This window comes from Pagrus major, chromosome 9 (genome assembly GCF_040436345.1).
Source record: "Pagrus major chromosome 9, Pma_NU_1.0".
Lineage (NCBI taxonomy): Eukaryota > Metazoa > Chordata > Actinopteri > Spariformes > Sparidae > Pagrus > Pagrus major.
In genome coordinates, this window is record NC_133223.1 from 14,397,266 (window position 1) to 14,420,426 (window position 23,161).

The 23,161-nt window shown below is 42.3% G+C and overlaps 1 protein-coding gene across 1 annotated transcript; it reads right to left on the reverse strand.

Annotated features, from left to right (window-relative positions):
* Window positions 1-11,823: 11,823 nt before the first annotated feature.
* On the reverse strand, window positions 11,824-22,816 carry sik1 (salt-inducible kinase 1). Its single transcript, XM_073473557.1, has 14 exons — window positions 22,521-22,816; window positions 21,432-21,627; window positions 21,222-21,338; window positions 18,143-18,206; window positions 17,868-18,029; window positions 17,284-17,408; window positions 17,066-17,189; window positions 16,744-16,964; window positions 16,306-16,455; window positions 16,106-16,213; window positions 15,792-16,017; window positions 15,450-15,704; window positions 15,145-15,334; window positions 11,824-14,568 (listed from the first exon to the last, which is right to left on the reverse strand). The coding sequence occupies exons 2-14, from the start codon at window positions 21,582-21,584 to the stop codon at window positions 14,070-14,072; spliced, it is 2,394 nt and encodes a 797-aa protein (XP_073329658.1). The 5' UTR covers window positions 21,585-21,627; window positions 22,521-22,816; the 3' UTR covers window positions 11,824-14,069.
* Window positions 22,817-23,161: the final 345 nt, after the last annotated feature.

Sequence of the window (23,161 nt, forward strand, 5' to 3'; positions counted from 1 at the left end):
GTCTCTGTTTTCACAGACGTGTAACGTGAGCTCTGACACAGGAGTTTTGAAAACACCGTATAGTGTGTGAGTGAGATCACTCTGCAGCGTGTGTCGCCTCTCCCACAGCTGCTGCATCCATGTATCCATTTATAACAGCTAGGTGACCCATTGTGTGGTGTGTGTGTGTGTGTGTGTGTGTGTGTTTGATTTAATGCAGCAAACCTAAGAAAAATGGATAGATAATGGGTGTGTATGTTTAAGTGATTGTGCACAGAAGAAGTTTGTGTACGAGTTTGTGCCGGGTGATGGGAGAGCTGCATATTCTTGTTCTGACTCAGGAGCTATTCCATTCTGGGAGCCCCCGTCCACCCATCTGTTTTTATCATCTCTTGCGTCAATGCCTCCAGACTGTCACTTAGTGAAAGGGTTTTCCCGCTCGATTCCCCCTGAGAGCTGCTGCCAGACCTGCTTTATTATTGTAAGCCCTGAACTGTTACAGGCCAATGGGTTTCTGTACAAGCCGGAGAGAAAACTTCAGTGGAAACTCTGAATACATTTCCTGACTAATCCCCCAACTTCCTCGTCTGCTCTGGTGTTTTCCAAACAGGTGTTTGTCCGGCGATATAGTAAACTAATTTGTCATCGTTTCCCCCTGTGAAACCAACACAAGACCATGACGTCAACAGGACGTGCGCTCACTTCCTCTGAACACAGTGCTTGTTCCTGTCATTTGACTTAGAGTTACAGGGACGGGAAATAAGTGATATAACTGAGCAGCTTGGAAGTGTGGGTCGAGTCTCGTAAATTAACAGACACACAGCCAAGGAGAGGATTTGCAAACAGCCTGAAAGGGTCTGAGTATGTGACCCAGCACATAGCAGCAGTGGACAAACGGGAAAGAAAAAAAAAGAGTGAAAGAAAAAAAGAGGCGCAAATCTCTCCGACAAGACCGTTAATTACCTTGTCAAATTCAACAGAGCCTCATGACTGCTGGCCTGGAACAAAATATTGCTTCTTGTCTCAAACAATCTGCTCCACTAGTGCCAACCATTGCCCTCATGCTCAACCCCTTTCCCTGCCCTCCGTCCGGTTGTGCAAACACACATGACCCACTTAGGGAACTCACACACACACACACACACGATCTCTGCAATCTTGTATAACCAACAGTTCTGAGGAATGAAAGACAGACTTGTAAACATCTTGCAGACTGTTGGCTGTATTGTGGAGCTTGATGAGATGACGTCAATGCAGGCTGGTGACTTCATGTGTCCACTGCAGCCCGGGGAGGTGACAGACTGACGGACAGACAGACAAGGTGACACGGATACACAAACAAACTGCAGCTTATGTGCATGTGTGCTTATGTTGAAAAGACCAAATGCTCGTTAACTTTGTGCTAAAATGCAACATTACATCATGATTCAGCTGCAGCCCTCTCAACTCACAGATGAGCACACAGACCAACATGTGAGGACGACTGTATGTGTGCACTTCAATGCATGTGTTCAGATGAGATTTTTGCCTCTTAGGTGGTCTATGACCCTGCAAAACTTCATGTGGCCAAGCATCATTTCAACCTGCAGAACTATTTCAACCTTTCCTGGAGATACTAACAAGTCATAAACACATAATGTGAATTTAAGATGTTCCTAAAGCATAAAGTTGTAAATTAAATTTTTCACCTTTAGCCATTGATTATCTGACATGAAGCATGTTTGTTGCTACAGCAGGTTGGCCACTGTTTGACCCCGGCTCCTCTTGTTTACACGTTCGAAGTGTCTTTGTGTCTAATTTGCTCCAGATGAGCAGCAGCTGCTGGAGTTACATCACATTAAAAAGTAAAAGACAGACACTGTAGAGCTCTTTGTCTCGCTCGCAGTTCAAAAGTACGATGCAACCAATGTCCCTTTCTGTCACTGGAAACTGTGCTGTTTTTATGCCTCTGCTTCCAAAAGCTTGACAATTAAAGTCAGACTACTGGCTTGTATTTTTGTTTTGAACATAATTCCTTTTGCATCCACAGTATTTTTGTTCGTATGTTTGTAATTAACATCTGGACAACTGAACAGCGGCTATCCATGTAAGATAACGATCTGAAGTTTTATTAATTGACCTTATTTAAAAGAAAGTCTTTTCTCCCCTTTTTAACTTTAATCCCGTCTGTGGAGCAGATGGACTCAACTAGAGGACAATGCCAAAAGCTGTAACATCTGGCAACTAATGCATGATGATTATAGCCCTGTAAATCGGTCAACATTGGCTTATGTCAGCATCAGCATATATGTCAGCCAATAGGAATCAAGACAGGTCAGTGGAGAAACGTCAAAGATACGTTTGAGGTAATTATGAAATTGTTACGTAGTTTGTTGACCAGAGAGCGCTGGCAAGTTTGATTTTCCTTCTGTAAACAACTAATAACAATTTAAATATTAAAACTTTTCTTGGTCTCAGGCGGATATACCTGCAATTGACCTATCGTAAGTCCATCCCTCCTGAGTTACTTTTGCTAAATTTGCCTTCGACAAAATTTGGGTACCTCTTTTGGGACTGGAATAAATACAATACCTTCAAAGAAGATATTGTCCAAGAAGTCTCTGATTTCCCATTGTTTGGTGACCAGACATTAGCCAGGAGCAGCCTTAAATCCAAGCTGGATTAGCATGACTCGGTCCGGCTGGTCAGGTTAGATGGTTGACAGATGCCGTGGGCAGTTGGTTTAATTATGTTGATGGTGCTACATGAAAAGTTAAGAGATCACCAAAGTGAGTACAGTTCTGATGGGGCGCCAAAGTGGTGGACCCACCAACCAACAGACTGTCTGTAAAGGGTTAATGAGAAAATTAGGATTTTTTTAGGTTAAAAAGAGGTTCTGTTCTAAACGTTATCAGTGATCAGAAAGTTTCCATTCAGAAGAGTTTTGGGGAGGGAGGGAGGCCTTTTTGTGGTGCATAAGTCGGGCCAGGGGCAGCGGATAAAATGTGCTGATGATATGATACCCATGATACTCACCTGAAACATGCGCGGTGACATAGCAACAAAGTAGCAGCACTATCTCTCACATCACAAGCCGAGTGTAACAGGAGCTGGAGGCCCAGGAGTCCGGCTCAGTGACGCATCACCATCTGACTTCAAGTCCTCCAAGTTTCCACAGGGACACAACTTCTGACACTCCTGTGTCATGATACGATCACATGGTGCAACTCTCTCTAATCATTGTTCCTCTTATGCTCCATCATTTCCCTTCTTTATACTGTAGTCCCTGCAGATATAGCTGTAACTCTGACGTGAGAGATTAAATAAGGAGGTTTTTAAACAGCAGAGAAAGTTTGAAAGTGCAGTAAATCACATGATAAAGAGAAATAATTCAGGAGGACAGTGGAAAAAAAGAGTGGGGGTTGCTCTACTGCAAACCATCTTGCTTCAATTGGGCTTTTGTCCAAAAGTCCTATGAAAAGACAAAAACTAACAATGTGTTAGTCCATCCATCGGTCTATGGCACTAGATCAGCCATGGTCTTCATACAAGACATCAAGGCAATTCTTTAAAAAATGGTACAACTTGTACTTCAAGTAATATCCTGAAAACAGCTAGACACTGGAGTAAATTGCTAAAATAGATTTGATGTGCTATTAAGTAGGCTCTTTCCAGCAGCAGGACAGTGCTCTTTTTCATTCCTTATTAAGGATCATGTCACCCAGTGACACGTTGTTAGCTTGCAGAACAAACACTGAATTGCCATTTCATTTCATCTGATTCATTTAACCTGAAGTCGTGTTCATTACCAGATTCCTCGTTGAGAGAAAATGTTGTATTATTTTTTTGCTGGAGCCGATCAGTAAGGAGGTATCCATCCTGTCATTTTCAGTAGGCATGGAAGCTGTGTTGGTGGTTGCTACTGTAAGTGGATTTTGGAGGCAATGTGTGTAAAAAGTTGCCCAAGAATAAAACAATTGATATAATGTATGCATCATATTGTCTGTTGGAACGATTGTCTGTTTTTTTCTTTCGTTGTTGTTATTTTCCGTGAATTAGTTAGCTTGCTATAGAGGAAGATGACTTCTTCAGACAGAAATATATCAACAACTTAATGGATTTTCATGAAATATTTATAATTAGTAATAATAATAAAGTCACTAATTTATCATCATGAATGAATGATACACCGTACTAATCACTCCTACTATGGAAAAAGCTGGTTCCAGTTAAGTGCCAAAAAATGCGCCCATAATTGGCTGATCTTAAGGGTCCCGCCCCCCAGTCACTGTTGCTAGGACGGACAAAGGAAGGACAAAATGCGTCAGCTGTTTTGGGAACAGAATAAACACAATGCCTTCCACACGGTCAGGGTATCTAGTGCTGCTTTTAGAGATCTCCCAGCTACCTCTTTTAGCCATCTTGTTAACTTGTTTTTCTTTTCGTTCGGATACCAAGCTTGCTCAACTGTTATTGTGAGCATACCGTGGTGATACTAGAATTTAGATCAAGGCACCACTGTGTCTACAGCCTAGTATGGCTGTAGACCACAACACTTGTTTGTAATTAACCAAATGTATTATTGGTTTGGGGTTTTCCACTTAACAATATAAAAACTACGTAAGATATCATCAGACTGATCCTTCAAGGAAAGAGAGCTACCAAAGATTTCTTTCTATAGAGCTTGAAAGGGGAGAGGGACAGTGAACAAAGAGGAGCTGAGTGATGAAGAATTTGAGTTTGTGTGCTTATGTCAGAGGGTGAGCGTCTAATTCTGCACACAGCTGCTTGGTGAACTCAGTACAGGAGAGTAATGGAATTTAATGCCTGTAATGGAATGCTCACACAGACGCCAAAGCCTGCTGTACAATATTAACAGAGCCCAAAGTGCGTCATAGCTCTCTCACAGCTGACAGTGTGTGTGTGTGTGTGTGTGTATGTGTTATGCGCTTCCCTTTAATCTCTCTCTACTGTAGTGCCACACCAGTGTTGATGTATGAGCCTCCAAATTACAGTGCTGGGTGGTGTCGCCACAGTGAAAGAACAATGGCAGCACTGCATATTAACCTAATGTGTGAGAGTGAGCTGTATGTGAGAAATTAGGGCTATGAATGAAGTGTGAGTGTGTGAAGGCAGTGTGGAGTTTCGGTTCCTAGGGCCATTTAAGACATGTTGGCATCTAGGTCACTTTGGACTTGATGAGATGATTATGATCTACAGTCAGTTTACACAACAATGTATGTATTTTAAAGAATAAGGAGTACGTTTTGAGCAGTGGTGTAGCACTTGGTATGCACAAGTTGACAAAAAAAAAATCATTTATATGAAATATCTGAGTCCTTATGTTTCACCCAGAGACAAGATTGTAATACAATACCATTAACAGAGACACGTCCTTGCTTTAGGGTCATAGCTACCATGAGGACACCAAGGTTATGTTTAAGGTAATATTCCTGGTAAGAGGGGAGAAGTATTGTCATTCTACCATACATTACATTACATTCATGACAACCGGTTGATTGATCATCAAAAAACTAATTAATTTGCTTCTGTTAAAGGGAGAATTTGTGAGCTCAGTATTTCTAAAATCCTGGCTGCAGCTCTAGTCATCAAGTTTTGCGTGCAGTCATGTTCAGACTGTTATTCAACCGTTCTAATTCCAGATATGGGTGTGTTGATCTAAAGGTCAAGGTGAATTCCTCCATGACAAATGACACACTTCACTGAAACTAAAACAACGTGAGCGTTCATACGTCCCTCATCAACAACTGAACTCAAAAGTTTCAAGAGTACAATATGACCAGAAAGTAATCCTCACACACCGGCAGAGTGGTAGCTTGAAAAACTTTGGCAACTTCCCTGATACTTGAGTTTACAGCGTGAAACTTTGCTTCAACACATGACATCATACAAACCTTCCATTTCTGTGTAATGCCGTGTGATTAACAACATTTCCAGGGTGTTGACAAAAACAAACAGAATTTTTTCCGCTCCTTTGTTGTGCACTTCCTCCAGTGTTCCCATGAGCTCAAGTCAAGTCAGCTTTATTTCTACAGCAGTCTCAGATTGCTGTGCAACTTCAGCAACATTCATCCATCCCTATTCTTAAAGCTGCTGTAACTGTTGACGTCGTTTTAGCCAACTTCCTGTCCGTTTTGCAGTTAACCATCCCCTCCTTCCTCTCTACCTTTACCACATGAACGTGCATTGGTAATCGTCAGACATAGCAGAGACTCTGTGTGTTCAAGAGAAAATAGGACCGCCTCTTTCTGGAGGTCTCTGTCCTGATTGGATAAAGTGATTAGTGATTATTGGATAAATTTTATTTTCTCTTTTACTGCATGAGCAGGAGGAGGAGAGCCATACTGACCAAACACTCTATAGCAGTGATTACTGTTGGAGTATAGAGATATTTGACACATATTTAAATAAAAAATAAAAAAATCACTTACAGCAGCTTTATACCCTTGATTTGGTTTAGGTTTCAGGTGATATATTTACTAATGAATGAGCTGAAATGCCTGGTAAATACGCCACGGGGTCAGATTATGATTCGGACTTGACAAGGATCATTAAAACGTGACTTTCACCTTGCAAAAACGGACCTTTTGGCTACTTGTGGGCAACGGAAACAAGTCACGAGAACAGCGTTAACATGGCAAACTTGTTGTGTCTATAAACATTCAATAGTGACTGAGCAACATTAGCATTAATCAGGAGTCATGTCCGTGTCCACCTGATTTAAATAAGTCCGATATTCACTCTTTTTTAGCTCTATTTTTGATCTCAACCATCTCATGACATAAATATCTGGCTCTTTAGCTGCTAAATGCTCCACTATGTTCACCAGCTAGTCGCCAACTGCGTCCATCATCTTTTTGGTGCTGAGCAAATAGTGCAGAGCGGGTTCTTGGAGCTTTATCGTTGATTTTTAGAGTGAAACGGCGCTATGAGAACGGTTACATTGAACCAAAACAGTAAAGTTCTGGACCAGACAGCTTAACAATGAGCTGAAATTTACTAAAGCTCTATAAAGCTGAGACGAGCTGCAGATTCAGGTGGTTCATTGTTATTATAGAAATATAGATTACAACATCTTCAAATAGGCACTTTGAATTAATTATCTTAAAACTGGGGTGCAGCAAAGAAAAAGTCAGATGACGACATGGACCTGCGCTGCATTTCCAGATTAGCTAGGACTAAATTGAAATAACCTGAGCCCTATGATGTCTTTCCCTCGTAGTTTGAATTGCAGTAGGTTGTACTCTTTGTCTGTTAGTCTTTTTATAAGGCTGGTCATCACTTCTCAGTCTTTATATTATAAAACTAACTCCATTGTGAATGGACTGTTACTTTGAAAACTAAAAAACTAAAAAGTTTCTGTAGCTGCTGCTGTTCCCAGATGAATCCATGAACCGACTGAGCACTTCCGAAAGTTGTTTGTTTACTTTTCTCTGAGCGTCCACGAGTTCCACAAATCCTCTGGTATTCATACTTGTCCGACCAGAGAGCTCAATTATCGGCAGTGACGCATGTGTACGGTTTCTCACTCACGTACACACAATTAGGAAGCTGCTAATCTCCCAGCGAGCAGAGAGGGAGATCCAAATCCCCTACAGTTGCCTTCTGAGAATATATCTGAGTGTGTTTTTATGTGCTCTGCCATATTCAGGCCAGTGGGCTTCTGTGTACAGTAACTGTGCCACTTTATAGTTCTTATGCAACAGTTGCCGTGGCTGATACTGTATAATTGACCTTATGAGTCTGAATTTTCCCTCCGTCATCAGACATAAAGTTCCACTCTCATTCAGTTACACTTTCCTCTCCAGCTTCTGCTTTTTTTCTCATAATCTTCAGTCTCTTCTGCTTTTGTCGGGACAAAGAGTTTCTGGGAAACCTCTCTGTTCAAAGCACTTTCACTTTTGATAACTGAGTTACTTATTCAAAACACTCTCAATGTTTAATGGTGAGTGGTCTCTGAACCCTGGATTCTTCTCACTTTCTGTGTGTGTGTGTGTGTGTGTGTGTGTGTGTGTGTGTGTGTGTGTGTGTGTGTGTGTGTGTGTGTGTGTGTGTGTAAGAGGGCAGTGGGTGAGGTAGGATAGGTCCATCCAAGTACTCTTCACACTTATGCGTAATAGTCCCGTCCAGATCCCAAAATGCTTCGCAAGTTCCATTCTACAGTCCTGAAGGGGAAACTTTCTCTTGCACAGTGGTGGAAGCACAAATAGAGCAACTTCAAAGATGAGGCCAGCAATATTCAGATTTTCTGCTACTGTAAGATAAGATAAGATTGGCTTTATTTATCCCACAATGGGGAAATTCACTTGTTACAACAGCTCGAGATGCAACAGTACAGTAAAGAAATACCATGAAAATGCAATGACCGAGAATAAATTGATCTTACTAACAATTTTTGTCTGTGTAGACAAAGCCTGTTCAGGCCAGTGTGTCACACTGCTGCATAGGATGACATGTTTCTCATTATGATGAACATGGGCCCTGTGGTTTACTTTGACTCAATCCCAAATACACTGTGCTGCTTACATATGGTTGGTTTTAGCGTTTTTGTAGAATTAGTTGCCATTATTACTTATAATACCAAAGTATACATTAAGATATAAGATATAAAAATGAAAATAAAAAACAAGTTTACTCAAGGTAACGGTGCATTTCATTTGATAGTCTGTCAATATAAATTTCAGGATAAAGTGAGGGCGTAACTCTGCCAATGTGATGTAACATAAACGTGAATAGAACAAGCCTGAGTCAGGTCACATAGATTTTCATCAGCAGTAGTGGTTGTTTAATTGTGTTAACAAACTGGTGAAGTGATTTTGATGGCAGGATCATTTGTGTCTATTTGCCCCAAGCGACTGTAGGAAGAATGTAGGGTAATATCAGCCTTACTGTTTATGAGGACCTGTACTGGCCTCTCTCATTCCTGTGTTTGTCTGCACTGGATGACCCAGACAGAACTATCTCAACCTTTAGGCTCAATTTACATGCACAGATACACAACAAACCTCGCAGAGTTATAAACAGAACCACCTCTGTCTTTCTGTCGCTGTGATGAATACTGAATACTCAACAGACAAACACTGATCTGTTCAAGGACAGTTCAGGGAGGCTCAAGCCCAAGTGGAAGTACAGTGGGATGGATCATCTTTGCAATGTGATTACATAAGCAAACAACACTATATCAACTTACTCCAAGTGCTGTCACTACATCAGATGTCAGTGTGTGTTTTGATTTAACTACCTCTGACAGCCACAACACAGTTACTGATATGCATTCGGTCCGATCTCTCAAACTGTGGATTGTTTTTAAAGTCAAGAATGAGAATAAATGTTCCACAAGGCTCAAATTTAGGTCCACTACACTTTGGTGTTTATGTGATACCTTTGTTATCTTGGGGAGTGGAGGCGATCGCCCTAGGATGAATCCTAGTAACTTGGGTGATCTAGACCCTCTACCGGGTCAAAATTGCATTTTGATGTTGGCTTATGACCAAATGAGACAATAATGACATTTCTGTCAGCTTTACATTGTGTTCAGTGCTAATGAGTAAATGTTAGCATGCTAACATGCTAAACTGAGATGATGAACATGGTAAAAATCATACCTACTGAACATTAGCATGCTATCATTATCATAGTGAGCATGTTAGCATGCTAACATTTAGCTCAAAGCACCATTGTCACATTATGGAGGCCTTTGTCTTTATATTGCAGCTAGCATGGCAGCAGACTTTGTCTTTTTATTGTTTTTATTCTTATGACGAGCAAATTAGTTTTTCTGCATTCAAAAAACCTTTAACATTCAGTGGTTTTAATTGTTCTGTTTTGTTTAGTGTCAGTGTTCTGAGAAATATCTCATACAAGATTTGTCCTTGAAAGGTTACCGTTCAATCCTTGTTGTTGTTCACACCCTCACACATGTATACATGCATCTATAAATCACATGTTCGCAGAGTGTTGAGAGTGTGTTGCAAAAAGCTTGTTAGTTAATACAAGGTCACGTCTGCAGGCTGGCAGCAGCTGATGACTGATATTTTTGTGGCGGCTGGACATCAAATGCTCAGCGCTCCATTCATACTAAACCCTCACGGGCAACTCCCCGAGGGTCATATGCCAAATGTCAAGCCATATGTTACATACATATGTGTGTCTCTGTGTGTGTGTGTGTGTGTGTGTGTATGAATGAGTCAATGACGTGGCCCCTCGCAGTGTAAATATGTACGTGGTGGGCAGCAATCAACACATTTGTCAGTTTGAAACAGGCTGTTCAGTCCTGCAGGAATTTAAATGGAGTTTCACCTCTTTCTCTTGTCCAACTAGACATAATGAGCGAGCAGCTGAGCAGCAGTTCACTTGGCTCACGGATGGTTTGGCTTCTCATTTCGCTGTTTGCGTCACTTGACTCCCACATAGCCAGTCCTGTCAGACGTCAGACACCTGTCCATTCTGAATTTTATGAATAAGCGGCCAGCAGGAGGGTCATCAGGATCTAATGCACCATCACTCTGCATCACAGCATTATCATAGAGTGCCAGTGCATCATCAGTGTGCCACGTCATCAGTCATTGAAAGAGGATGAGGTGTAATAAGCGGTCATTTGTTCAGCAAAACATAGTCCGTCTGTGCCAGTATTTTCTGTTCCTGTATCATCCATTGGCCGGTTTTTTATATTCATTATAAAACTGGATAAAATTATACAACTGTGCAACTTTATCAAGCTGATATCAAATGATTAGGCTATATTTTAAATCAAACAGTATTTAGGATTTTTTTCAGAGGTTTGTGTTGCACCTGAATTATTACTAGTAGTCTTTATCATGACTGTTAATTACCATGAATATTGAAAAGTACTAATGCCTGTTTAAGAGACAGCATCATTGTTACAGACGTACTGCAGACTGAATTCGCATTTCTTCAGCATATGGATCATTAGATTTCAAAGGTTTTGTTTGTCACATGCTCATTCAGTATGTGCAGTGAAATGTAGATTTGCTTAAGTGTGTGATCAGATGGAAGATAATAATGAGAATACGCGTAAAAATAAGTATCAGAAAAAAATAAGGGAAAGAAATTCAAAATCAAATATATGTGGTATCAGTATTAAGTGCATATTGGTAGGTGAATTTTTCAGCACATAAAAATATAAATGTACATATGTCACTGTTATGAAGCTAACTGTAGCATAAAATGTAATTTTAAAAAACTGTAATTGAGTGTAAATTAAATATATATATATATATACCCTTTGATGCTATATTGTCAGTAGGAGTAACCGCTAACTAGTCACGTAGCTGCCATTAGCAAGTTAGCTCAGTTAACCGTGCAGTTAGCAGTCCAGACTGGGAGCTCGTAGTGAGTGGTATTAGGTTGGGGCTAGCAGATTAGCATGCCAACACATAGACGTCTTTGACATAATGTCAAAACTCTTGTTTCTTAACAGTCTGTTGATAATTTTAGTTCATTTTGAATTTTTTCCAGAACAAAAATTCTCACATATTGCACCTTTAAGAGTGGATAAAGTCAAATATCAAAATGCTTAATCCACATAGAAAAGCAAGCAGCACTGTGGGTAGTGTCTGCTCAGGCCTGTGAGAGCAGTCCAGTCAGAGCAGACTGGTCTTTTCGGGAGGAGGCTTTTAAAGACACAGGCGCTAAATGGAGTGTTCTGACAGAGTGAATAGAGGTGCTGCAACAATGGACAAAATGTATGTGTCTCATTAAAGCATACAAACATTTTCTAGTAGATACCCAAAATAAAATAAACCTGAAAATTAGTATAATATGGGACCTTTAACATGTAAATATATGCAAATAATGATTTAAAAAATTGAAACAACAAACAGCTTAGGAAGTGAACTTTATTTCAAATAAATAGCCACATAAATAAACAATCTTCTTGAACTAACATTCTCTTTCCTTTCTCTGTCTGTCCCTCTCTTCAAACTCACTCACACACACACACACACACACTCACTCACACACACACACACACACTCACACATGCTCACACAGTCAAGTAACAAATCAGGAAAAAAAAAAAAAGATAATGAAATACTTCTTATTATCCAAAGTTTATCAAAAAGGGGTCATCTTACAGATTTGCATCAAGAGTCTTTAGTGTTTCAATAGTTTTGTTAATTTTTTTCATCATGAGAAAAAAAAATCAGTAACAAGAAATATGAATAAAGTGCAATTCTTGCTTCTGTTTACACGACAAGGTCAAAGGTCAGATTCAGAGAGGAGAGAGAGGTCAGAGAAGATATCAAAAGGGGCAACTGAGCCGTTCATCTTTCTTTCCTCAGTGTAGCGATCAGACACCTTCTGATCGTGGGTTTGTTCGGATAAAGGCACAAGTGTTGGTAGTGAGTGCAATCAACCAAAAACTATTGGATAGAAATATTAACACTGCATGTTTCCAATGTAGAACTAGGTCTGGAAAAACACTGCTCTTCTACAAGATGTTTCACAGATATGAGAGAACTATAAGCTTACAATATTACACATCTCTTGCAGCTTTCTAATACGTCGTCTGAACTGACTGCACACATAAATCAGCTTGTTGTATTTCATTTCTGCCTACTTCTAGCCACTTGTGGACAACTGAAGAAAGTTCAACTTCCAGCACAACATGGTATTGCTATGTTCTGATTTTTTTTTCTTTCTTTTTTTTTTTCTTCTTCTTTTCTAGAAAAGTACAAAAATGAATACCACCATGGTCCTGATAGTAAAAGCTAGAGATATTAACAACACATGTAGCATTTTGGATTTTGGTGGTAGCGGGACTTTTTCTCACAGCGAAAAGCTTAGGAGATCACGTGAAAACGCTAACTAGCCACCATGCTACATTTTGAGACAGCATTCAAAGTGAGAAGTCAGTAGTGTGTTTGTGATAGATCACCCATCTCTTGTGCTGTTCACTCTTTGGTAAAACCCAAATTCTTCCTTTCGGTTAAAGGACTACAAGCACGCTGTGTGAAGAGACCGCATCGTGAAATGCCTTGAGTCGTTCCTCTCGGTTTCTACAGTATCATGTTATTATGTTACAGAACTAGTACCGGCTCTAGTCAGCTAGCTAGCACAGCAAACAAAATGAAAAGCAAAAACAAAAAACAAAAAAGAAAAAACCTCAGGCAAATATGCATGTACATTTTGATCATCCTATGTCGAGCCTCATCTTTCCTTTGTATTTCAATGTGAAATATTGCACTGTTCCCACAGTCTTTGTTCTGTACATATGAAAATCGTGTTTCCTCTGATATTCTCGGATTGATGTTTGCTTCCAAATTCGTGCCTGAGGAGGTAGTAAAAGCATCTAACAAGAAGGTGCTTATCAAACGGAGGGAATACGGATCGATGGATCAGCATATGTAAGGTTCTACCAAGCTGACCGATGTACCTGTTGTGCTTTACTCAGTCAGCAAGACACCGTCTTCTGTCAGTTTTGGCTGATGAGGATGTAGCAGTCTTTTTGCAGCTTTGAGGTAAAAAGCAGCATTTGCGTAGCTATAATAATCTCGCACAAAAAAAAAGAAAGCTCACAGTTTCAATACAAATCAACTCCTTCAGTTTGTAAGCTTAGGGCACTATGCTGCATGTCCATTGCACTGCTACAGAGAAATGTCTCTTGAGAAAGGCGAACGAAGTGGGAAAAAAAAAGAAATAATTTTGGTCTTCTGTCCAGTCAAGTGGAAAAACATTGAGAAGAGGAAATGACACTAAAAAAACAAAGAGGAAGAGCCTTCCTGTATTCAAAACAGCATCAAATCATGTGAGACAGAATCGTATCGTAACGTCAGCTCTGATTTCATTCAGGAGAGTCCAACAGGGAGCTGAAGGAGACTCTTTCAGTCTATTATTGCTTCTCTGGCTGTCTCAAACACCTGGTCCAGAGTTTGGTTATTGCTTAGTCTGTAGCTTATATGATATCAAAAGCAAACACAACATACACATGTGTGGACACATTCTCACATGTGTACCATTAAATAAAGTTTGTCACTTGCATCTGCTTTTTGTTCTTTCTCCCAACTTCGCTCTGAATCAAGATTTGAGCGTCTCCCACAGAGAGAACAAATGCTGGTCTCCCTGATGTATTACTTCACCATCACACAGCTGCTGAGCTGCTGCTGTGCAGCCCGACCCAGCTCCTGCATGTCAGGATCTGTGCTGGACACTGAGCCCATGCTCCACACCGCCGGCTTGGACATGATGGGGAAGGTGCTTTGTGCTGCAGACTGGGGGTGCTGTTGGAGGCCGGTGTGGGGGTGATGGCGGCTTTGCTGGCTGATGTGCAGACGAGCCTCAAGAAGGTAAGCAGCGGAGGCCACGGGTGACAGAGAGGAGTAGCAGGATGAGGAGCAGCCAGAGGACGAAGTCTCCAGGGTTTGTTGCCAGGGGCTGTGCTGGAGGCCCACTGAAACTTGCTGAGGAGGCAAGGTGGAGGGGGTGTCGAACATGGAGGAGGACGCAAACACGGTAGTAGGCGGAGGAGAGGGTGACTGCTGCTGGGCCAGAAAGAGCAGGGGGTTCTGTGGAGGTCCTGCCTGAGGGGGTTGGACCTGAGGCTGGGGTTGGTGCTGGATCTGGAGCATCCTGGAGAACAAAGGTAGAGGATCAGACTCTATATTTACTTGAGTTGAAGCCTACATGATCTAATATATGATACTTAAAGGGGAGCGCCACCATTTCTATATAACATTTAAGTATGTTTACAGGTCTTGGGGGTTACTGCTGCATATGTGATAAAAGTAGTATGAAGCCTTTTGTGGCTCCAGATGAAGCTGCATGTAATCTGATAAACTGCCTCCATTGATGTCACTCAATAGCTAAGCTGCATTGTGGGTAATGTAGGCAACAGGTTACAAAAAGGAAGAAGAATGTGTGGAATAAAAAGGTGACATCTCTGGTTCTGCAGTATCTATCTTGAGTCCAACAGTGTCGAACAGTGGACTGCTTTTCAATACCTGGCGCCAACATTAACCATAATGCAACTTGAGGCAATTTATCAGATTATTTCCTCTGGAGCCACAAAAGGCTTTAAACTACTTTTTTCACATATTCAGTGGTATTCCCCAAGACCTTTACACACACTCTAATGTGTAAAATTAGAGGAGTTACCCTTTAATAACAGTGTGCTTTCATGTAATAGTGTAATAGAGTCTGACTGACCTTTGCTGGTGCAGCACCTCCTCCAGCATGTTGCGGTGCTCGGACAGGGCTGGACCCAGTGACCCTCGGCTGCCGCGGTTACAGGAGGGTGGAGGAACGACCTGCCGCGTCAGACCCTTGATCTTATTTAATCCCAGAAGACCTTTAGTGCGTGTGTTTTTCCTCAGCTGCTGGCGGAAAGCTTTGAGGCCTGCGGGGAGGCATGGGAACGTGTTACACAATACTCCTTTGATCTTATAATGTGACACATCAGACGCAAGAAAAATGAAAATCACAGTGGATAAATGTCACTTGGTTTCATGTACCTTGAGTGAGGGAGGTGTCGGAGGCTCTGCGACCCTCCTGGAAGCTGGCAGCGGGCAGGCTGCCCTGGGCCTGGGGCAGGAGGTGGGAGGAGAGGGTCAGGGGCGCTCCAGCAGGAAGAAGAGCTCCACCTTCAGCCCCCGAGGCCAGAAGTGTTGACATCTCACCCATAGCAGCTTGCAAAGTGGGGGCTGGACTGGATGAGGACTTCAGACAGCTGTCCGAGGAGGCACCATCTGAGGGACTGACCACAATACCTACAGACAGGGCAGGGAATTAATTAGACTCCGTACATCTGACTGAGTGGATTAATAGGTGTTATTTTACATATATGGCATACTCACATGGAGGGTTGCACTGATGGAAGCGGGCTGACACCTCAGCCAGAGTGTGTCTGCGTGAAGTGGTGGTAGGAGGGAGTAGAGGGCCAAGAGACTGTGTCGCCTCCTCCTCCTCCAGGTCCCTGGGTCGCACCTCTTCGCTGATGCTCGTCTCCAGCAGGCTGTTGGGTGAGATGGAGCGGTTCCAGAGCAGTCTGTTAAAGCTGGCTTCCACCGGAAACACCACCCGCTGAAGGAAGAAGGAGTCGGACTGTTAGCCTCTTTCTCTGGTCTATTAGTAGATAAGCATCAGGGTGGAAAATGAAATCTCAGTTCACCTGGAACAATCCACCTTGGTCACACTCCTCTGAGTACACTGGAGGAGGGCTGTTAGTTGGGACTGAAAACGCTGCGGGTCTAAGGCTGTCTGTGGACTCCATGATCACCTGAAAGCAAGCACACAGCATTTTAGACTTCAAGTAGAAGCTGCAGGATAGATCAGGACTGTACGCTCGATATGCTCAGCTAGAGTGCTCACCTCTGGGTTGGTGGAGTCGGAGGTGCTCCTGGGTCTCTGGCCCCAGGTCCCACACTGGCGGCTCAGCTGCTGGCTGCGATGCTCTCTAACTCTCTCCAGCAGCAGGTAGTAGATAGCAGAGAAGTGGTTGTAGCTGCTGCTCTGCAGAGACTAAAGAAAAGGACAGAGAGGAGATGAGAGAGAGGTTTATTTCCATCTCTTTATAGCTTTTCTTTTTCTTCCACTCTATCTGTTTCTCTGAATGAAAGTCAGGTGTGAGTATGTGAAACTAGCTGGTTGGCATGCTAATTTCAGTAGATATCGCTAGGAACTGTTACTAATTCAACTTAAATGTTTACATATTGCACATTTGAGATATAGATCTCCTGGACCTGTAACTTGTGTATTTTGACTTCTCACAACTGACAACAACTTAATCTGTTTTTTGTGTTCAGTCACCTCGATAGTCCTCTGCCGGTCGATGCCCAGCGTGTTCATGATGCCCAGCACAGGCTCACTGTAGTCCCCCAGGTTTGAGTTGTACTCGGTCAGGGAATGGCTGAGGGTCTGGTGGGCGGCCGTCGGGTCTGCGAGCATCCAGCGGTGCTGCTTGATCTGGGCCACGCTGATCCTCCTGGCTGGGTCCACCACCAGCATCTTACGGATCAGGTTTTCACAGTCTGGAGGACATAAGCAAGGAGTGAGTCTTGGATCCCGAGCACTTTGAGATTTAGACAAAATTGGCAGTGATTGTTTTGATTATGATTTGTTGGCATTGTACCTTGGGACATGAAGAAAGGAATTCTGAACCGTCCCTCGGTGACTCTCTGTCTGAGTGCAGGAAGGCTGGGTCCATCGAATGGAAGAGAGCCGCACACAAGAACATAAAGCACGACGCCAAGGCTCTGTGAGGAGAAAAGCAAAAGGAGAGTATATTAGTTTAAGAAAAAAATAATGATTCATTGAATAACTGTGTCTATAATTTCTTTACTAGCTTACCCAGATGTCCAGCTGAGGTCCCTCGTACTCTTTCCCTTCAAACACTTCAGGGGCAGCGTAAGGCGGGCTGCCACACCATGTTGACAGAGGCTCCCCTGCATTGTAGAAGTTCCCAAATCCAAAATCTGGAAAACACGAGCAGAGAAACATTTTGTTATTCAAACTTGTTTCTTTTCTCTTCAGGAGATCCCTGAATACACCTATGTTTCCTTCCTTTAACCACGGTGTCTTATGTAATTTGTCATCATGACGTTCAGAGACCAGATTCATATCATCTCTCACACAAAAGACTACTTTGTTCTGCTCTGGCACTTAATCTCTAACGTATTTTTATGCAGTCTGTTTGTGTGACAGTCATTTCCTCTTGTTTATATTAGCCTTGATAAAATGATTGAATTATTCACACTTAATTAGCACGGAGAAAACACAGCACTAATTTCATTAAAATGGTATAAAGCATTCCTAAATGTTCCTGAATTAGAAGATAATCAGCAAAGAGATACAAATCCAAACTTCTAATAAAAGTAAATTAACAGCAGTTACCATGTCAACAGCTAACAGTAAACTTTATGTGGCAGACCTACCAGCCAGTTTGATATTCATATTGGCATCCAGCAACAGGTTCTCGGTTTTTAGGTCGCGGTGAACGATGTGGTGTCGATGGCAGTAGTCCACGGCTGTGAGGATCTGCCAAAACTTCTTTCGTGCCTCATCTTCGCTCATACGGCCGTTTGAGGTCAGGTGGTCTGGAGGGAGAGAGGATATTTTAGTTTGTATTTGAGGCAGAGGGTTTCAGCAGATTTAGCCTACATCCATTCTCACAAGTAAGGAAAAAGTTTGATTTGAAAGCTGGACTCACCAAACATTTCTCCGTTCTTTGCATACTCTGTCACAATGTACAGCATGTCTTTGGTCTCCATGACCTAAGAGAAAGAAAAAAAAAGACAGAGTTTGAACCAACTGGGTCATTGGCAGTCATCATGGTGATGATGATGAATACAATTTCATAGATGTGCTTCAGTGCAGCCTTCTCCGGGCGTCTCTGGGCATGAGACATTTTCTGACCACAAAAATCCCCATCTCATACTTCTCCATAAACTAGTTCCACACCCTGGCTTTCCATGATATGCCCTGTTGCATAAGCTAGCTGTCAGCCACTTCCTGCATGTTTTAAATCATGTTTTAACACATTAACATTCATAACATTCACACGGAGACAAGCTAATATCAAATGGCTGGACATGTTCTCCCTGAGGCTGAGTTGGCAACATGTGGCACTAGTGTTGAATTTCAGCCTCCTCCTATCTCTTTATTTCTAGGAAACAGAGACACAGATTCACACGGGCCGTTCACACGGGGCCGCCTTGTGTATCAAAAACACCACAAGTGCAGTCACTCAACGCCCGCCGCACTATGTAGGCCGGAAAGACGCAATTCCCAATTCTTTCCTGGAGCTCATAGAAAGCTTCCATTTTCCCAGGAGAGCCCTCGGGGACGGGGCAGCTGAACAGAAAGGTTGCACAACAAAGCAATTTTCATCAGATAACAAAGCCCTGTCTGGATAATGCTGCTGGCACAACTTTGAATCAAATGCCACTAAATTCCACTGAATGGCGGAGCTTAACTCTTTTCAGCTACCAGTCCCTTTAGACAAGCACAGATGCTGCGAGCAGTAAGCAGTCTTTATCTGTTAGATAGGGCAGCTCTCTGGTGCTCTGTCACCTTGAGGTGCAGCTGACGTCACAGCTCTGAAGAACAGGCACGGAACGTCAAGGGCCCTCAGACCATCCCAGAAGGAAGATAGTATACATATTTTCCACTTTTATTTAGGGTCGGTGCTATATTTAAACCTTAGACTTCACGTTTTTATTGCTTTCCATCAAACACAGCATTTTATACATATTGCCCACAATTCAGACTGGCATAAAACTTGAGGATTTCCACTGAAATCTAAAATATATTTCTCTAACTTTAACCAAATGTGATCTACACATCACAGCAGCTCCGCAAAGCTGGCACTGAGAGCCAAACTGGTGGGAGACTGGGGTTTCAGAGGATAAGATGGGAGTGTGTGATTGATACAAGGTCAAAGAGAGGCTGAGACAAAGAGAAAGGCTCGTCTATAGAGGCCCCGACACAAAGAGGACGCAACCCTCGAATCACAAGATGATCTTATGTCACCACGCTCCCTTTGTGCAGGAGAGAGGGGCTGCAGTGGGGTAGAGGGTTGCTCACCATCGTCGAGTAGCGACCATCTGACTAGCATCACCTCAGACAACCCAAGGGCACAGAAACAAGGGCACATCACATGCAGGATACAGGCAGAGGTCATCCATGTTTGACGTCAGAGATGTGAGATGTGATAGCACCTTTGGGGGGTGATAATCCAATCCAATAACATTTATTTTATTGAGAAAAACAACTGTATTGAGGTGTTGCTGCCAGTTTTCATGTCTTCTTAAATCTTAAATACTTGATAGTATATATTATGCTTCTGGCATTTGACACTGAGAAAAACATGTTATCATTTTAAATTTTAATGAATTAATCTTGTCCATGTCACCCACCTCTGTAACAAGGCTGTAAATCCTGACACTCTTATGCTAATATATAAAAAATAATTTTCTGGGGAAAATGGACCATTTACATGAAACATGATGTCATCACGTAACTGAACTGTTAAGATATGCTACAAACTGAGAATGACACTATTTGTTGTATTTGTTTAAATGTTGTACTGTTTGGTTATCATGTTGCAGTATAGTATATTTTTCATACTTAATATATTTAGCAGTTATTTTCATTATAGATTGATCTATTTTTTACATTAGTCAGTTAATCATTTGGTCTATAAAATGTCAAAATAAGTCCTCACAACTGAGAAGCTGGAGCAAGGAAATGTTTGATAGTTTTGCTTGAAAAATGATTCATCAGTTATCAAAATGCTACCTTTTGTTCCTCTACATTAATCAGATATTTGATTCCCTCAGAATCACCTATCTCTCCTCTGCGTATTTTGGCAAACACTGCTGGAGTTTCCAAGGAATAATGTCACGCTCCCATAGTTGCAGTCCAGACATGATTTCACAGTAACCGCTGCTCTGCTGCTTCAAACCGGACATGAAGTAATCCTCAAAAGTAGCAAAAACAATTCAGGGCTGAGTGTTAAAAAAAAAAAACGAAAGGGCATTGTGTGTGATTGTTTGCGGGGGTGTGTGTTTGTCTGTTTGTTGCCAGACGCGTGCCACGGTGCTTGCAAGGTCAGCTGAGGGTAAAAAAGCGGATTCTTTCCCGCTAAGTCTTCAATTTGATTAGGAGTAAAGCAGCGCTTTGTGGAGGTCGCCTTCACGTGAGGCGCAGACACATTGCACTTGGCTTTAACAGATGCTAATTGGACTTAACGTTGGACTTGCATCTTTACACAACACACTCCTGACTGCTTTCTGCTTCACATATTCCCTGCTAACACTTCCACCATTATATAACAGGAAAAAAAACAAATCTTAAAAAATGCATTGTTCCTAGCACCGACTGGTTCATATGATTATTCCCACTCTCTCTCTCTCTCTCTCTCTCTCTCTCTAACACACACATGCACACAGAGGGAGGTCAGAAGGGATTGCACTAATGCTGCTGCGCTGTACTTATGATTCAGTGTGCTCTGAGAGTCAGCAGCTCACCACAAGCCGGTAAAAACCACTTACATATAAATGCCCCTTATTTGTGCCACACAAAATGGCACCGCTGCATCCGCATATCAACAATAATGAGGCACAATGCTCTGCACTGACACACTGTCACTGAGAGAAGTACATTTGTCCCTGCTTTTGCACATGATCGCATCCCAGATTCATGCATGCGTCAGACGACACGGACCAGGCTGCACACAAAGTCTGCATACATGCTGCACACTGCAGAGAGATAAAGATAACACACACCTGGTACAGTTTGATGATGTGGGGGTGGTTCAGCAGCTTCATTATCTGCACCTCTCTGTAGATTTTCTCCAGGTTGGAGGGGTTCAGTCTGGTCTTGTCAATGATTTTAATGGCCACCTGGAAAACCAAAGGCACATATTACAGTAAGTAAATAAATTCAAAGGTGATGCATCTTAAAATAAGGCTGAAAATACAGTCAGAGCTGCTGACCTGTGTTTTGGTGACTTTATGTTTGGCCAGTTTCACCACCGCAAAGTTCCCCTTCCCCAGGGTGCGGATGATCTCGTAGAAGCCGACCTGCAGGGGCCTTCCCTGTGCAGGTCTGGACTGAGCCCCCCGGCTGTTCTCCGTCATGATCACCATGGTGCAGCAACAGTGTGGAGTTGGGATAGTGTAAGACTAGTACCTGCAGAAACAAAGACAGCTGTAGAATGTATTTCATGCACTTGCATTTGACACTTTTGCTGCTATATTTACAGATATACTTCACATTTTTACATCATATTTCATTCATATGCATTTTGAAGATGCATTGGCTAAATAAACTGAGAAACGAGGGTGCCATTGTATGAGATTTCCACTGTATGATAACCATCTCAGAAAATATGGTGTCATAAATATCATGGTATAAAGTTTTTAATATTATTATTATTATTATTATTATTATTATTATTATAAGTTACAACAACCCTGAAAGGAATGAAAACAGATTTTTTTTTTGTGGTTGAACAGTTGCTCTATTGTAATTTCACAAGCTATTGTGTCCTGACAGACGTTAAGCTTGATATGAACTTGAAATATTTTTACCATTGGGTAAAGCTGCAACCCTACTTATAATACATATACATAGTATGAATATACTGTGTGTGGACCTGTATATATCTATGGTGCAGCGGCAGCAGTGTCAAAACTGTCTTGTATAACAAATGAGTTCAGTGGGGAACAGGTCAGGGTTAGTAGCCTGGATCGAGTGAGGTGCTATATTCACAGTGATATGGTTAAAATGTAATCAATAATTAATAATAAATATAATAATTATTCTAAGTGTACAAATAAGTATTCTGTTCTTAATAAGGCTTAATTACTGATAAAGTACAAGTTCTTCATGATTAACTCTGTAGACATAATTCAGTTACAAACTGAAAGCTACTCTTTGGTTGTTAAATAGAGCAGGTTAAATACAAAGTACAATAGATTAGACTAAAAGCGTGAAGGGGTGAAATAAATGACAAAACGATGGTTTCAATAAATACCAGGCGGTAAAACGAGAGTCTTATCGAGAGAAGAGTCTGGTCTTACCTTAAAAAGCGGAGTTAAACCACTTTCTCTCACAGTTCAGACAGCTCTCAGAGGAAACGTAAAACATTCCACAACCAGAGCGACGAGTCGACAACACAAACAGAGGAACAACTGCAGAAAACACGCGCGGAGCAACTTTTTCCTCCTTAACTCCGACTTCCTACAACAAGTCTGTTTCTCGGGCCGGGACTGGGCTGCCTGCGGCCGCTGTGTGCCTGTGCGCTCCGGCGGAATGCAGAGCACAGGGCTTCGGCACTCACAGGGGGAACTCCTCCTCCTCCTCCTCCTCCTCCCTCCGCCACCATAACAAATTGATACCCACCTTATTAACGTCACACCCGCGTCAGAGCTCCGAGCTGGGTGCAAGGCAAGGCCGGACCCGAGCGCAAGGCACGGGTTGCCGGGCAACCGCGCGGCTCGGGCTCACGGTGACGCGAGTGCTGATGGAGGGGTTGCTTGGAGATGGGGACGATGACGTCAGTCGTAGAGATGTGTCACCACGTGATGTTTCCCTTTGCCGGGCTGTTGCTCGCTCGCGGGCTGCCTCGCTCTCGCCACAGCCCGGGTGCGCGCGCGGTTAAAGCAGAAACAGAAACAGGAAGCAACTGGTGAACTGCAGTTAGACAGTTGTTGTTATTTAC

What these genes read in the sequence shown, in the direction of transcription:
- sik1 (XM_073473557.1), bottom strand. Translation starts at nt 21,584, where the DNA reads ATGGTGATCATGACGGAGAACAGCCGGGGGGCTCAGTCCAGACCTGCA. An exon ending in TATGAATATCAAACTGGCTG is followed by an intron (nt 17,409 to 17,867) that starts GTAGGTCTGCCA and finishes CGTGTTTTCCAG; the next exon opens with ATTTTGGATTTGGGAACTTC. An exon ending in CCGACTCCACCAACCCAGAG is followed by an intron (nt 16,214 to 16,305) that starts GTGAGCACTCTA and finishes GCTTGCTTTCAG; the next exon opens with GTGATCATGGAGTCCACAGA.